At 41.0% G+C, this 17,716-nt stretch overlaps 1 protein-coding gene across 3 annotated transcripts in view; it reads left to right on the forward strand.

Moving 5' to 3' along the window:
• Positions 1-14,505, forward strand: part of LOC140281438 (protein phosphatase 3 catalytic subunit alpha) — a 66,334-nt gene extending 51,829 nt beyond the window's left edge. The window contains exons 10-14 of one of the 3 annotated variants that reach the window (XR_011909746.1): positions 915-986; positions 3,696-3,780; positions 5,102-5,199; positions 5,603-8,409; positions 12,683-12,752. Coding sequence is in view for 2 of the 3 variants with exons in the window: in XM_072375868.1 (XP_072231969.1) it covers positions 915-986; positions 3,696-3,780; positions 5,102-5,199; positions 8,380-8,409; positions 12,683-12,885 (488 nt within the window). In the remaining variant the exon portion in view is untranslated. Of the gene's footprint in view, positions 1-914; positions 987-3,695; positions 3,781-5,101; positions 5,200-5,602; positions 8,410-12,682 lie in introns of all 3 variants that reach the window. The other 2 variants (XM_072375868.1, XM_072375869.1) reach the window with 2 other exon arrangements.
• The last annotated feature ends 3,211 nt before the right edge of the window (positions 14,506-17,716 follow it).

The raw sequence follows: 17,716 nt of genomic DNA on the forward strand, positions 1-17,716 counted from the left end.
ACACATACTTGACTGCTGCAGACCTTCAAGCTGACGAATCATCTGCTTTTATAGAGATGTTCACACTTGCTGATGATCAATTAATCAAATATAATTGATATGCAGCACCTGGCTGCCACTTACCCTTTTAATTGCAGAAGCTATAAGAGTGGACTAAAGGGACAAATGTTATTTTTTTCATGATGTTTTTGATGTCCTGATGATTAGAACCTCAAAATAGAGAGGGGGCATTACTTTCTTTTTTGATGTTGGTTGGTAGATATACTTGAAGTTAATAAGAAGGATTCATTTTTATGGTACTTATACAAGCTTCAGAGAACATAATTGTGTGTGTGTGGGGGGGGGGGGGTTGTGTGTTTTTAATAGTTTTAGCAGAACAGAGTAGTCTGAAAAGAAGAGTTAATAATTCCAGAGGCAAATGCAGCAAAAGTGAATAATGAGTCGTTTGGTTATCACAGCAATTCAGAAATGCACTCAGAGGCTTCAAGTATAGCAAACCAAAACCGTAATTCTACTGGCAGCTGATGGAAAGAGGCCACCTCTGCAGTAATGGCTCCCTTTGCTTTATCAGAAAAAGGGCTGCGGCATGTTTTAACCATCTGCACATGAGGTACAGCCTGTTATCTGAGGCAGGAGTATAATGATTTACAATGATCTAGTTGTGAGGTCTCTCTTCAAATATAAAATAATACATCACAGACATAGAGGAGTCAATAGAAGTGTGGGGGGGACTAAATGTATGCAGAGATCTATATTGCAGAAGTCTTTGTATCCTGTAAAATTGAAGAAAGCATGAATTACACACTCGTTGCAGGGTGGAGTTAATCAGGGGAACCTTTTTTGTTCATCTCGTGTGACTAGCAGCTCAGCTCTTTCCTCAGAAGCTTTTGCAGTTGATTGTCTTTTCTTCACAGTGACTGAGATGCTTGTGAACGTGTTGAGCATTTGTTCCAATGACGAGCTGACGACCGACGAAGAGCTGGATGGTAAGTCCTATAGCTGCTCGCTTTCACTGAAGTTTGCCTTAGCTCCTCTAGAGGGAAACCTCTTCCCATTCATTGTTTTAAAACACTTAAACTGCATGTGCAAAACACACATCATCTTTATGCATTTAAGCAGAACATTGAGTTAACATTTTAGCATTACAGATTAGACTTCAAATGACTGAATCATTGTTTTAACTGGCTTCTCAGTGGATATACTTCTATATTAAAAATGAAAGCTTCAATATTCAAAATACCTTTAAAGACGGTAGTGTACGGTAGCATTTTTACCATAGTTATTCAGCCGTTTTTTCATGCATTTTATCATCACATACCAGCGACATGTCTGATCTTGGGTTATCTGCTTTGAGATGACCACTTTTCCTCCCCCTGCCCCGGCCCTTATTGCCAAACAGGAAGTGATCTCACCAGTCCTTCCCCTCATCCTCACACAGTTTGACCCTCTCACACACGGGTGGAGCTACCGGGGTGTTGCCAGATCTAGACCACATTTGAAATGTTCCGTCATTGAAGGATCAGGGAAAACTGATACGAGACTATAAATTTACATTCTCTGTACTTGTGCTCCGGGTTCCATTTGCTGTATTTCTAAATGAATGTCCAATCAAATTGAAATGCATTTTGGATTTGCATTCATTAGAAGTAACAACTGGGTTTCCAGGAGTTGCATATAAATATATATAAGATATATAAATTATATTTTCAATATACATTTCATATTTGAACAGCTCAAAGACGACACCAGTCCTCCAATTATGAGCTGTCCTTTAACATCTAGTCATGTTTCATCAACTCATTTCCTTAGTTAATCTATCCGAGCCACCAATTCTGCACTCGTCATTCCTCGCCTTCACTTTGTCTCCTCATGAGCTCTTTTTCCTCTTAAGTTTTGCAGCCATCTTCACTCTACTGTTATCATATCTGTTTTTACTGTTGACATCTTAATTATTCTATGCTTTCTCTTTTCTCACTCATGATCTCCCTTCCAGTGCCCTTTTTGTTGCCATGCTCTTCACATGCCGTTGTTTCCATGGTTTCCAGTTGCTATTACATCGATCTTTCCAGCCTCACTACATTTTCACATCTACCTTTTGACATCTTTCTCTTTCCTCTGTCTTTCTCTCTCTCATGCTGTAACGTTGTCACGCCCCTGGTTTACTCATCTAATTTCTACTTTTTTTTATGTTTTCCAGAGTTTTGTGCTCAAGGCATCGCTTTCCTTTACACTTGTTGTGCTCTGTCACCTCTTATTTCGCCTCCTTCTCTTCCACATCATCTTTCATTCTACAGCCATCCACTGATCTCTCTATCCTTTCTCTTGTCTTCTCTTCTGGGGGTGGTTCATGAGAAGGACAGCTAATATATCCCCCCAAAAAAGGTACAAACACTGGCTATACTGGTGTGTGCAGCAGTAGCTAGACTTTTGCTTGCTGTCTGCCTTTCAAGAGTCTGTACACTAACATCACTGTTAAAAGCACCTTTTAACTGAGATTTTGTGTTGTTCTTAATGGAAATGGAGGACGTGTCTGACGTGTCACCGTTACAAACCTCATGTGCGGAAAAGTTCAAATGCAAAAAAAACAACCTAGATTCTAATTCTCCTAAACCTTTACCTAACAGAAACAAATACAAAAAACGGTTCCCACAACAGCATTCATAAATCAACAAATCTGAAATCTGATGCCAGCAACACACAATAAAACGTTGGGAGAGAGGCACAAAGTTTGAGTGTGTAGCTGACATCAAGTTTTTTCTAACAGCAGTGGAGCTGGTCAGAGAAGACACTGACAGTCATTTATTTGGGCTTGTGTCTCTTGTATAAAGGTTAGGAAATAGTGAACAAATGACAGATTTCAGTTTTTTGTTGCATTTTAGAACAAACCAACTTTTCTTGCAATAAGGTTCGTACATGCTCCTGCTTTTGCAAGGTTTGAAAGGCATAAAAAAAAGGGTGATTCTCATCAGCCAAATGAATCTATCCTGTGCTTTTAAAGCTACATTATCACTAATACTGCAGAGGGCGAGTCCTGTAGAGAAACGTATGGCTTCAGACCATCATTCTCTCCTTTACCTCATTCTACTTAATTTCCACCATTCACTCTCTTGCATTTTCCAGGCTGAGTCCCTGGAGCCTTGAAATCAGTTTTCAAATGTTCTTTTCCTGACCAGGAAAAGTCATGTTGGAGTATCCACAACCAAAACACAGCACAGGAAAAGTCACAGAGCGAGTGATCACCGAACTTGCTGAACAGACATGTTTGGACAGGGACCAGACCATTTACAGATGATTTACACTAACGCATTTAAACATGTTTGAGCACTGCCTGGGGAATATACCGTGTAAGAGGGACTGCAGCTTCATACTGTGATTGACAAAACATATAAAGGCAGCATGAATGCACTGAATGCTGAGAATTGCTCCGATGTGATGCAAACTTTCTCTGTAATCTGAACTTGAGACTTCAATAACCACATTTTGTTTGTATTGTGACGCACTCCTGACTAGAACTAATAGTACAACAAACATACTGTGTCTCAGTTTGATGGCACCCAAGTGATTTAGAGAAGCATTTAGATGTTGAAACAGTCACAAAGACAGTAAAATGCAGATTGAATTCACACATTCTTTAGTATGAAACGCCTATGAATCGCTGTTTGTGTGACAGTTTCCCCGGTGTCTGATTCCTGTAGGTGCCACAGCTTCCGCCCGTAAAGAAGTCATTCGCAACAAGATCCGTGCCATTGGAAAGATGGCCAGGGTATTCTCTGTGCTCAGGTATGCCACCGTGGAAAACGTCAATTTCACCGTTGTTGTGTTTGCTTCAAACTAAAACAGCAAAAGACTGAGCAACCTACAATATCAGATGATATTGTACAGTTTTCTTATTATTCTGGGATTGGCGCTAAAGATACTGGCATCTACCCGGGTCAACAAGCCCGCGATCATTTGGACAAAGCAGGCAGCGATGTGGGGAATTCGTTCTTTGATTTCTTTTAACACAATGCAGTCTAAATACAGCTCAGACTGCATTGTTATGGAGAAGCTCCAGAAAGCTCCAAAACCCTCCATTTATTTCCACTCTGTACGCCTCAGACTTCCAGTAAAGCTCAGAAATACTCCGACAACTCTGCAGTGCATCAGTGATAGCTGACCAGGGGCCTGGTCAACCATTTTGTGGCATGGTGTGGGAACTATCATCCCATCTATTAGTGCACAACAATCTGGTGCGCAGCCTTCTGTTCTTTCAGCAGCATCAGATTCAGTGACTCAAAGAAACTGAAAAAACTGATTAAGAAAGTTAGCTCTGTGCTGGGGGACTGCTCTGGAGCCCTTGAAACTAATTATACAAAGAAAAATGTTGTAAAAGCTGCTCAACGTAATGGGCAATGCCGCACTCCCTCTGCACAATGGAGTAATACAAAGTGTGTTCAATCAGAGGCTTCCTCAGCTCTGCAGAGAATGTTAGAGGTCATTCCTGTCCAGAGCAATAACTCCACACGATGACTTTCTTTTTACAGAGAATAGTAACTATTTTGTATTATCTTTATGCTGCAAAAATAATTCCCCATTTTAAGATTTATTAACTGTTCAATTCAATTTGTGCAAACATTACAATAAAACGACCCTGTATTTGCTCTGTGTGCAGTTATGCAACGTTATAGTAATACTTTGTCTTTTTTTTGTTTTGAAAACGTATTCCACTGCCCTCTACTGGGCAAAAAAAGTATTTTGATACCACTTTAACGCCTAACTCTCATGATTAAGTTGTACCCAGAAAAAGCCTGATCCTAACAAGCTGAAAGAGGCGTATCACCACCTCAGAGTTGGAAATAGTCTGGAATTTCTTGATCTTATTGACAGTCGTAAAAATTGACATTTACAAAAGTCAAAAGTAAATCTCTTGTACCAAAAGCAGAACCAATAACACTGCAGCTTCTCAAACTATACTCAAGTGTTAATAATTTAGCCGGAGGGCCGTTTACTGGTTTCTGCACCCACCCCTTCTTATTACTGGGTGGTCTTTAACAATAAAATGAGCGTAAAGGAAGTGCCACCTTGGAACTTGTGTGTGTGTGTGTTTCTGTGTCTGTTTCAGAGAGGAAAGTGAGAGCGTGCTGACGCTGAAGGGACTGACCCCGACAGGCATGCTACCAAGTGGAGTGCTGTCCGGTGGCAAAGAAAAGCTGCAGAATGGTAAGACTGTCACCAAGACCCCCATCCACAGCCCCCAGGATGGATTCTCATACATGCACACGTTTCTCTTACTAAGCAGAACTCCGAATTCAATGCTAACTCAGTGTTTGGAGAAAAGTCTATTTACGCACTCCTGGAATATCCTGTGTGTTTAGTTTAATCCAACTAACCAAAAGCAGCTGCTCTATGTGGCTATTTTCAACTTTAATGTAGTTCTGTGTTTCTAGTTAAATGCAACTTTCCGCAACAATGTCATGTAGATTTTCTTTGGCCTCTTGTCTTCTTCAGTGTGTCCTCTCTTATCGTCTGGCGTTAATACCCTGTCTTCCAGTCCTGTTTTCTGTATTCCACTGGTTTGATCTCAAATATTACTTATGTCTTTTTCTTTCTCCTTTCTCTCTAGAAACTGCAGGTATTATCGGTTGTGCAAGTACTCTGTTGTGTTATCTTTTTGTATTTGTGAGACAAGTTTAGAGTTCAGTTCATCCTCTCAATTCCAAACACTCCCTCAGCGAGTTTGACAAGCTGCTGCAGCTCAGGATACTCAAATACTCAGGCTTTCTGTAATCGCCTTCAGGAGTGCTTCAAATTGAGTCCGACTCCTGACAGAGCTTCATTGTCCAGATTTAGAGAGCTAGTTGTGAATCTCAGCATTGTTCTGTAAAGTTAGATGTTGTTCAGAAGACAAATTGGAATTGAAACAAACAACTGTGAGTGAAAGGGGGAACAGCTGCTGTCTGCCTTGTCATTCCCGGAAGTAAAGCAGAAATCCAGACCACTTCCCTCTCCTCTCACAGGTTCTCACACGACATCAGCTAGCACTTCCCAGAATGCACATGACACATTAAACTTTACGTTAAAGTGAGTGCTTGCAGCAGCAGTAACAGTTAAAGAATTCTCATCAAAGATGGAATGGAGGAGTTTATATTTTGTGTTTTTGAGTTTTGATACATGTCTCCCTTCACTCGATTTTCTTATTGTCATACCATTCTATGGTGTTATCAGTGCACATTCCTCCCCATACACTTGGGCCAGGAAGTTCTGCGTGCCAGCAGGCAGCGGTCACCCATTCACATCAACGGAGCAAACATCATTGTGTAGTTTTTACTGGGGATAGGCACAAAGTCCACATTAGGCGGAAAAGGAAGGTTGTTTGTGGGGAGGTGCACTGCATGAGAGTCTGTGGCACTTTAACTGTAAAATTCCTGTTTGGATAGTACAATACACCAACCGTTTCCTCGCTTTCTTGTTTTCATTCATTCACTCTTGGTAGGAAAATATCATGATTTGAGCCATTGTTGTGCTAAACTAAGTCCAAGGTAGATTCAACGATTCCAGCATTTGGTTGTCACCATTTCAAGCTGTGTGCGAATTGTCCACCCATACACTGTCTCATCCAGATATGTATTGAGTCAGTCATTTTGTGGAGCTTTCTATCCACTTTATAGTGTGCCACACAGTCATCATATGATGCACGAAAGAGAAAAACGAGTACAAGCCCAATTCCAAAATGACCCATTCAGTGTAAAATGTAAATGTAAATCTAATGCAACCATTTTTGCAGATCTCATAAACCCATATTTAATTCACAAGGAACATAGAAAACATCAAATGTTTTAACTTGAATTTGATGGCAACAACATTGTAGTCAGCAGCTACGGAGCGATGAAGCGGCCTGTCTCCTCCTCTGCCTGAGCTGCAGGATTTTTAGAAAGCATTTTGATGGTTTCCAAGGTGATGCATCAACACAAGAAATAATTGAATGAATATGATATGAACCAGTTGGCATCGCAGGTACCAACTGACCCATTTGAATGGCCAAACTTTGCACTGACAACGCTTATAGAACAAGATCGACTGTTCACTTTGAAGGAAGAAGGGACCAAAGCTGGCTGTTCTGTACATCCGAGTTGTGAAGGACGAGATGCTCGTCTCTGTAGAAGCCCAGCTGATTTCCAGCATCTTTACTTAGCTTTCATCCAGAAGGGCATTTTTAACCGCCAACCACTCTGGTACCTTTGAGAGACATTTTCCTCTGACAAGCTTGACAGCAGTGGTCCCGATGAGTTTAATTTATGACAAAAAAATACATGAATAAATAAATAGTGGCTGCGGATTATTTGTTTTTCAAGCTATTGAAAGCAGCTGACACTAAAGAGAACCAGAGTGAAGGTAGAGTGATGTTCCGAGATTCCTGTTGCAACATTAGTAGAATCACATTGCTCCCCTCATTTAGGCAGACGCCAGTGTGCTTCTACTGTGATGTTGACTACATCATCCGTGCTGTTGAGTTTGTTGCTTTTGTGCTTTTCTTTTCTTTTTTGTGCTTTCTACTCATCCCCATGGAAATATGTTTCGTAGTCATCTGTACTTTTGAGCTCTCTCCCCTGTCTCAGTGTGACGCTGATTTTATGCAGTTGTGTTCTGTGTAAATTCATAACCTCCAGGATGACTGTTGGTATTTGGTAAGTGGCTGAAAGGTTTCTTCCCCTCACGCTCCAACCAAAGTACGCCAGCACCTTTGATATTTCACATCATGAGCTGCTTAACCTGCACTTCCAGATGCAACTCCATATGGTCCACAGCCCAGCTCCATGCGTCTCCTGTGTGGTGCTGTTATCTCAGACAAACTGCAACCATAAAAGCCACAATCCCTCATGCTCCTAAATCTTATTCCCGTTTTCCATTTGTTCTACCTCCAGCATTGCTTTCTTATTGTCTGCCCTTATTTGCGTAACGGAAGCAAACTAACGTTTTTCCAGCTTTACTGTGTCGTATTTGCTATGAATGTTTGTTCCTGCAATATTGGTTTTTCTTTTTTCTCTTTTTTGTTGTTCTGCCACTACAACCCCCCATCCCCCCCCCCCCCCACGTTAGACTTTTTCAAAGTACCCCAAAGACGCAGTCCTCTCCATGAGGTTTGCTGCCACAAACACGTGTCACCTCCCCTTTACAGATATGAATCTCATCACTAAGGCTCATCTCTCTCCTCTTTCTCCACCTTTTCTGCTCTCTGCTAACATCCACCTGTCCTTTTTGCCATATAATGTGGAGATGACGTTAACCTTTGTTGTCGGCATTGGCTGTCTTTGCTGCTCATTGACTTTGTTCCTGGGACAAATTGAACTCCTCTGCTCACTTCTCTCATTCATTTTGCAACCCCCCTCTTCTTCTCTTCAGCTACTATTGAAGCTATTGAGGCTGACGAAGGTAAATGGGTCTGGCCGCCCTCTTCTGTTGCTTTTCATGGCAATAGCAAGGGGGCTCCGCTGGGTTTTCATCCATCTCGCTGGTGCTTGAATAGTGTGTTTGGGTGTTTGGGCTAACAAAATGTGGCGTAGTATTAACAGAAAAAGAAGTAAGTAAGGAAGGAAATATCTTGGTCGCACGTTTTAAAGGGGAACGCGTTTCATAGCACAGATTTCATGATCACAGAGGTCATCCTGTGATTCTGAGTGAGTGCAAAGCAAAACATATGCTAGAGACATCCCAGCATTACAAAATGAAAATCAGTTCAGTGGTTGTTTTTTATACTACTGTCACAGATTGCTGTACAGTCAAAGTTGAAGGGTTAAAGTAGTTGGCTTTACATTTCAGGAGAACTGCTAAATGTACTTTCTCATGCAAATGATCTCAATGAGAAACACTGTAGTGACGAGGTAGAGGTTGCACTCCACAGTGTGGGGAGTGAGAATACTTCCATGATGTCATCAAGTCTTCAGGCAGCTGTTACAAGCCTGTCTGGAAAACGTATTCTTAAAGCCCCTGAAAACCTGGCTTCATATTTCACTGTTTGCTTTTGTATGATATGACCTTTTTCTGAACTAGATTCAAGCCAAAATCAGATCAAAGTACAGTCGCAAGTCAGAAAAAGTTGGGACGGGTTAGATTTATTTCGACTTTCTTTCACTGCAGACGGCATGAACACAAAGTGTCATCAGTTTTGTCAGAAGATCTCCAGATTTTCCTGCTTGTTGGGTGAGAAGATCTTCTAAGTGAAAACAATGTGCCTCAATGAAAGATTTGGAATTGATTTAAGAGTTTCTCTACAGTGTGAAATATCATTAAGCAATTAAATGAATCGAGAGAAAATTAATTGTGTTGGACACACATGATCTTCCATTCCTCAGGGGCCACTGTATTAAGAATCATTAATCAATAGCTGATATAATCACCTGGGCAAGAGATTGCTGTGGAAAGACTTTTTCTGATTTGGGGTTGTAGTTTAGACATCTGTCCTGTGAAAAACTCTTCCAATGGCATCCTTTAGAGTAAAGAAATATGTTTATAATGAATATGTTTTCAGGACCTTTAAGAGATACAAAGTCCCACAGCTCATGGTACATCTAATCCAGACAGCATCCAAAATATTTCTGCCAAGAATCATCCCATCAATGTCCAAATGGAATACGTTAATAAAGTAACAGAGAAAGCATTGAATTGCATGGTAAGTTTAATTTCTAATGACGAGCCTGTTTCTGCCACTGTAGAGGTTAGTGTACCCTTTGCACTGCCCTCACACAACACAATGAAGTCTTGCTATGAAAGCTTATGGTGGGTTTTCCCCTTTGAAACAACTGAAGCAGTTGTGCATTGTTGTTGCTGTTGTATTCGAACGTAATGTCTGTCAGGCTGAATCTGAATTGATGGACTACTGCTCCACAGGAGTAATCTAAATTGGATTCTACCTAAAATCTCTTTCATTCACATCGCCTTTGGCGCAAGAACAACCTCAACTGCGAGCTAAATAGTAGTCTGCCAGCTGCTATTTACACTGAAATTGTCCAGTACTTTAGCTCCATAGAGGACAGTCCATTGTAGTGTCGAGACTCTTCTCTGCTTCACTCTCCATGTGGATCCTCTGTGGCCCTGCTGTGTCGTGTTTTATTCCTCTGAGCTGCTAATAACCTGTGTCTGACCTGTGCTATGCAGCAACACAACTACACTACCCATCTCGCCACACTCCCCCAATTTGTCCTCTAAAATGATGCCCCTCCCCCTCTCATTCTAATAAGGGTCACTTTTTTTTTTTCTTACAATCATTGTACCCATAACCACCGAGACCCTCGGTCTTTGTGAGAGGTGGAAGTAAGAAAAAAATCAAACTTTTCCAGGTAAAAGGAACCTCAATCAAGCTGAATATGGGAATGGTTTATTTTTCCTTTAATTCCCATATTCAGTTCAGTTGAATTTGATCCTGTTTTTATTTAATTTGAATCGCACTGAGACTTCCACCCCTCAAACCTTCTAGTAAACCTTAATTGCTGCATGCTCCAAGCAGGCTAAACAAGTCGTTAGCACCCCAAGTATTTGTAGTGTCTCTGTACGTGAGCTCAGTCTCCACGTGGTTCTATTTTGTGGAAGTGAATGTCTCAGTGGGCTCCACTTTAGTTGTCCGCCCCCCCCACCCCTCTTTCTTTTAATCTTCTTTTTGTTTCTTTGATCATTCTCCTCCCCTATTTGATGTTTTAAGCTGTGATGTGATTGGCCATCTGGATGTTCGGGGTCCTCAGGTGTTCTGGAGCGTGATTTTTGAAATGGGCCACATTTACACTTTTCCAGAGTGCGAACAATGTTGAATATCTATTTAACGGCAGCCCAAGATGGCCATTAGACGGTCCCGCATTGTGGAGGTTTCCTCACGACAGCTGTTAAAGCATGGATCTGTGATCCAGTGAAAACCTGTTGACCCTGATGCCAGCAGATGCCTGATGTATAGATTTAGAAGGATTATTCCATCCTTACGTCTGTCCAGCTACATTCTCTAAAGTGCTGATAAGTGGTATTATCGTGTTGTCCTCTCATATAGACGAGTTATTCACCTTTCATAGCACATGATCATCTGAAGCTAATCATTCAAAATGTATAAGTGAAATATAAGCTGTTGTCTTTTTTTGAAAAAAAAAAACAACACATTTTTAAACAGTTAACATCAAAGGTTGGTGAGTTATTTTAGCTTTGTATGTTCGGGTGAATGAGCAGTTCAACAAGTTGTGAAACGATTTCTTCCTTAGATGGGGTTACATGAGATGGTTGATGCCACCCTCAAATGTCTTATTTAAACACCTGAAATCAGCGCGCGCACACACACACACACACACACACACACACACAGCAGAGGTGTGTTGAATTCAGCCTGCATTCTTCCTCATGTTTCTTTCTAAACTGATACTCGACATGCATTAAAGCGGGACTACGTAGCGACTGCTATCCAGCCACCGACCGAGCTTCCACATTTCTCAGTCTGATCCGGTTCTCACTCGTAGCGTTTACTATAGAAAAAGAATAAGGCGGAGGACTCTTAAGCTGCATCAGAGCTGCAACAAACCATTAAAGAGTCATTTCCTGCATCTGCGTCACTTCTGACTAACAGCATGTTCTGAGTATTCACTCAAAAGGAAACGCTGGACCCGTTACTCATGCCACACGTCTCCAGAACATTTTTTTAAAGTGACACATTCGGAAAAAATTAACTTTGTTGAAAACCTCAGCAGCAAATACCAATGACAGACATATCGTAACGGAGCAAAATCCGAGTATATGATCCAAATAAAACCTATAGAAATGTGAATTTTGCCACCAGTTTAGTTGACAAAAATCACATGAAAGACGACCTAACTTACTTCCATCCATCCGATCAACTTTAACAAGCCTTCAGAGCTTCGACCATTTCATACCATTAACCCCTCTTTCCCCTCACGAGGCGTTTTTGTTCCAGTCGAGAGGGGCAACCGTTGACATCGTTACATTTTGATGTTGTGACGTTGCGACAGGAGTGGAAACGGCATCAGTAAGACTTAACAACAACTCAGCAGTTTCCACGTCTGCCAGCTTTCTCTAAATACTTAAAACCGTGCAGACCGAACGCTCCGGCTTTTCACGAGTCCTGATCAATCAGAAGAACAACATGGACATGCAGGAGAGTCATGCTTATCCACATCTCTGCTTTGTGCTGTAGTGTTTTATATATTTGTACTGATTTTTTTTTTTATTTCCATGCATCGGTAGCTTCGGCACAACTGACCAAAACTAGATTTTTTTGTTTCTAAATGAAGAAAAACGACAGGTTCTGTTTCCAACATGCTAAGTACTATTGATCTTCTCATTTGGCTCTACCCAAGAAAGAGAATTTGTGGATTTCCCAAGCTGTTGAACTTTTCCATAAAAGCAGTCTTTGCGGATTGGCGCCACACATTATCCCAAGTGTAAACGGGGCCTTTAACATGCTCAGTTTTCACGGTCGAGCTGCAGTTGGATCAGCTGATGCAACCCTCGATGCAGCCGTCATGCCATCCCAGTAAAACAAGTTTGTTTTTTTCTCCGTGAACTGAAATCAAACCAAAAAAAACAGCTAAGTCTGGTGGTGTGCGGGTGAATGTGAGCAAGTGTGACCCCATTATCTTAATCGTTTAAAGCCTGTCCGTCTAAAAACCACCCCTCATTTCCCCCCTTCTTTTCCATTTTTTTTCTCACATCTCAACAGCCATCAAAGGCTTCTCGCCCCAGCACAAGATCACTAGCTTCGAGGAAGCCAAGGGTCTGGACCGCATCAACGAGAGGATGCCGCCACGGCGAGACGCCTTGCCTTCGGACGCCAGCCTCAACTCGCTCAACAAGGCGTTGTCCTCGGAGACCAACGGCACAGACGCCAAGGGGAGCACCAGCAGCGGCAGCAACATCCAGTGAAGGCCAGCAGCAGCAGGCGCCACCTCGGCCGGCGGGGCTGCCTGGCCCCCAGCCTCATCACGGCCCGCCACCGCAGAAAAGGGGCAAAGGGTGAAGAAGTGAAAAAGGAGGGGGAGGGTTGAAGTGTGAAGGAGGGAGGCAACTGGCTGAAACTGGGGGACATCTCACTTGCTAGTCTTTGGCAATGCCTTCATAATATTAGTTCATAGTCAAATCTGCTAAGTTATTTTCGGGTCCCATTTCTGAGCGGTCAGGCCCTAAATATGCCTGATTGTACTCCACACCACAGTTAATCAGAGAGGAAGACAGAGACCGGGGAAGAGAGACCGTAGAGGTGACAGGTTTTCTTTCTTTCTTTCTTTTTTTTTTTTTTTTTTTTCCTTGGAAGACCCTTGCTCATTTACACCGAAATGGAAAGTCGTGTAACTTCTTACTAACTATTGTACGTTTACAAAAATACAGCACTAAAAAGGACAGAACATGAGATAATGTTTTTAACATATAAGGGTGTACAAACTAAATAAGGACTATTTATTGATAACTTTTTTTTCTTTTTGCTACTTTTATGAAATAGCTCTGAAATGAATTAGGCAGTCTTAAGAAGAATGTTGCAATGTTGTCGAAATGCCAAATAATGGAGCGTTTTATGGTTTTGTACATATGCTTACCTCAGGTTCTTTTGGTGTGTGCTTTGACCTGATTTTTCTGTATAATGGCTAAATAACTTGGTAATGAATACCTATTTTCTTGAGTTTCATAACTGGAATTTACACTTGCGTATCTATCATTTGCAAATATGTTTTATTTTTTGTCTCTTTTGGAAAAGGGGAGGGGGGGGGGCTGGATTTATCGTGGCTTGCTGGAATTGAGTGTTAATTTTTCTCTTTTTAAGTATTGCGAACAAAGTAAAAAATAGAGAAACTATATTGTGTAAAAAAAAAAAAGTACAATAAACTTAAAGTGTCTGCCTATGCATGTTTTCTAAGAATCAAACAAAGGAAATAGAAAATCTGAATACCTTGGCTGTAGAGGCCTGTTTTGAGATATATTGCGCTTTAGTGAACATATACTGGAAATGTATACCTGCATACTTTCAATTAACACCATGATGCTCTATGCCTTCAAGTCCTTTTGTAATTGAAGCATTTAATTATCTAAGATGGATGAGGAAATCATATTTTTAACCTGCGCTTGTAAGTGCACACAGTCCATTTAAGCATGTTTGACAATTCTTGTGAGGTGTGTGGTTACATGTGGATCTCCCAAATGCATGATTAGCTGTTTGTGTCATATAACAGGTGAATCGGTTTTTGTTTTGTTTTGTAAATGTGCCACAGAAAGTGTAATTTGATTCCTATTACTATTATTTGGAACTCTGCTTTGTATATCAGTTACAGGTTTGATACTGCTCAATACTTTAAGATGAAACAAAAAAAAAATACTGAGATCTTTTTTAAGAACTGCTTTAAGTGCCCAAGTAATTCACTACACAACATGAAGCCTTGCTTTTGTAATTTAAACTTCAAAACTGTCGGCAGATGAGGCATGCACTTGCAACTATGAGAAGTATTTTATATAACTGTTCAATAAAACTGTGCATGAATTTCAACTTGAAACAAACCCGTGTGGTCCTGTGTGAGAGCGACTTAAGCTGAGCTGCAGCCCTCTTCCAGCGAAGGAGCGGCCATTTCACATAAAAACAATCCTAATTCATGCTGGTTTGTGTTTCCATTAAAACTACAGGAAGCACAGTCTCCATTGTCCATAAATCAAAACCAAAGGCATCGACAATAGAAACGGAGGCACAATATCCCATTTACATCTCCTCCCCCTGTCTCTTGGCACAGGTGTGCGTTCGATTTGGTCGGTGTTTTTCTGACTCCTGCACCGTTCCTCCCAGCTGAGCATCCAAGGGTTAACTGCCCATAGTGTTGATGGGAAATTGCTTCTTGGCAGTTCCTCAACAAATGTGTTTCCTCTTTATCAACCTTAGTGACTTCTTTGATTAAACTCAGAAGGCCAAGCCAAGATTACACAAACATACCTGCGTGCGGGAGCAACAAATATCGTCTTTTCTAAGCGAGGATTGGAATACACTTGGAATTGGGTTGTAAAGACACCGGTGTCAAAATGACATGCATTGCTCCATATTAGTCATTTACATCAACTTTTCTTGGATGCATTTCCAAAAATTCAAATATATTTAATGTCATTTAAAACCTGAAATTAGTCCTAAAAAGTCCTACATTTTGACATGAATCAATTCTACAGCTTTAAAATGTTTTAGTTAAAAGGTTTCTTTCCCCCCTTGTGTCCCATAATGTTCAGTGTCTTTCTTTGGTTTCTTCATCTGTAATCAAACACAATGCTCACATCAAAAGGAAGTAAACTCTGGCATCCTGTTTTTTTTTAGGGAGCGCCAAAAACCAGGAGTAAATTTTTTGCACCTACAGAGGGAAGAGCATAAAGGCCAAGTGAGTCCGCTTATTGTGAAGGCGACAATGAGCCGAGGAGTGGAAAAATCTCTTGGGTCCCTCGTTTACGGTCTCAACGACTTAGCTGAAAAGTCATTATAATCTGTGTGGATGAATAAGACAGAAAATTCTTTAAAATTACAGAGCCAATGGAAAAATGTTCAGACCCTCTGATGAGTCCCACAATGTGCGTTATCATCATCACTTCAAAGAAATGAAAAAAACTCAAGTTCCAATGTATTCAGTGTGCATTTCGTGCCCAGCTAAAATCATCCCCTGTAACAGTGACAGCCTCAAATCTTCTCAGGAAACATCTTGGCACACTCGTCCCGTGGAGAACCTGCGCTGGAGGTCGCTCAGTGTGGAACCGTCAATCCTCCACAGACATGCCGAACTGGCATCAGGGTCAGACTTTGACTGGACAACCTCAAGGGCCAGATGCATAAAACTCCAGTTTTACGCGTTATTTCCACCACATTTACTGAGCTGTTCTTTATGGGGCGAATGTTTCGCTTTTCTAAATCAAGACATGAAGAGCGGGAAATGACTCCTCGAGTTCAGCACTTTTGAAAAAGTTGATAAAAGTTGATAAAAAAGTTGATAAAAAAATAAATAAATGATGCCATTGCAAACGAGGCAACAGCTCAGGGAGTAGAGTATCAGCACTTATCAGACTCAGATAAACACGTAAGACGTATAACCGGTTTGTGTTGAAATGCTGATTATTAAGAGGAGGACAGATGGAGATCTGTATGTTGGCAGTTTTTTTAACAGCCTTTTGAATCCTGTTGCAGCATATGAGCCAATCTCATGCCAGTAAATCAAAACAATCTCAAAGTACTGCTTATGCATAAACTCTCCAAACGGCCTCAGGTTAATATAGCATCCCCAATCAAATGTCATGAAGGCTAATTTAAAAAAAAAAAAATTTTATTTTACAGCATTTTTTTTTTACCTCCTTTTAATTGCTGTTGCTCTAAAAACAAGAATGGTCTGAAACATTTGCAAGGTGTGCACATGCTCGCCAAGCAACCCCCTTTTAGATATCACTTTGCATGTAGGAGAGACATACGTTTTCATCATCTGGGCATTTACTTTGTTTTCAAAGACCTACTCCAAAGATTAACTCCTGCATTTTCTTGCATCCAAAATGTGAAACTTTGCCTCAACTTTTGATCCTGAACAGGTCACAGCTCGCTGAGCCAAAGTGAAGTGGTGATGAGCAGGCAGGTGTGGAGCTGAGGTGAGTATTCCACTGCACAATCATGACAGAAATACTCTTATCTTTATTATTTGGTAATCTATTGACTGTAGTGATGTCTTGTTTCACACAAATGTGTAGATTCGTCTTTGTTTATCAGATAAGAGCAGCTTGCTTCTCAGGGTTTGAGAGTAATTTAGTTGCCCTTAAGAAAACTAATAAAAGGCCATTATGTATAAATAAGTGAATAATGTTTTCCGCTGAGCCCTCCCAAAAGGCTCCCCCATCTCCACAAAGAAGCTCTGGATCTCGTCCGTACAGTAGCTCCCAGCAGACTGGTGACCCTTGTTGGTCACCAGTCTGACTGAAACCCTCCATCCCTGCTTGCTCAGTTAAGCTTAGCAGCACAAAATTCTTTCCTTGTATTTTTTCCTGATCTGTATCTTGGCACAATCCTGCCTCACAGGTCTATGGACAATTCTCTCACCCTTGTGGCTTGGTTTTCACTCTAATACACTTATATAAGGTCATTTATGTGACTTCATACAGATAGGTGTGTGTGTCTTCTTCATTATGTTCAGTGAATTAATTGGCTGCACTCTGTCCAAGTCGTACACAAACACTGATAGATGAAGGATTCCTCTGAGTTCATTTCCTTGTGTCTTTACAGACTCTTTATCCTCAAATAAATGCACGTTTTGAGTCTTTTATATTTTACATTTTACATACTACACAAAATGTTGCTTTGTCCTTATAGAGAACTGTATGCAGAGCAATAAGAAAAACAATTTAAATCCATTTCAAGATGAATCTGATACATGGAAAACGTGAGGGAGTTTGAAAAGTGACCATCAGGACTGTGTTGGTGAGGGGAAGCACTCACTTTATTCATTAGCAGAAATAAAGCTGTGTTTCAGTAGCAGCAGCAAGTTTATCTCTGTACTTTCTGAAGGCATTGTTCCAGAAACAGTGAAGAATAGTGAGACGTCATGGCTGGTATTTGTGCAGCTCCCTTGGGCTGTCAAGTGTTTATCATCTGTTCCAGCTTTTATTGGACAAAACAAACTACCATTTTGTGATTGTATCTTTTTTCTTTTTCTTTTTCCTTTTCTGGCACTGTTGCTGATGCATGCCTGTAACAACCGGAGCGAGTCTG

The sequence above is a fragment of the Leuresthes tenuis genome, unplaced genomic scaffold, assembly GCF_036924035.1.
Source record: "Leuresthes tenuis unplaced genomic scaffold, fLeuTen1.0.hap1 SCAF_22, whole genome shotgun sequence".
NCBI lineage: Eukaryota > Metazoa > Chordata > Actinopteri > Atheriniformes > Atherinopsidae > Leuresthes > Leuresthes tenuis.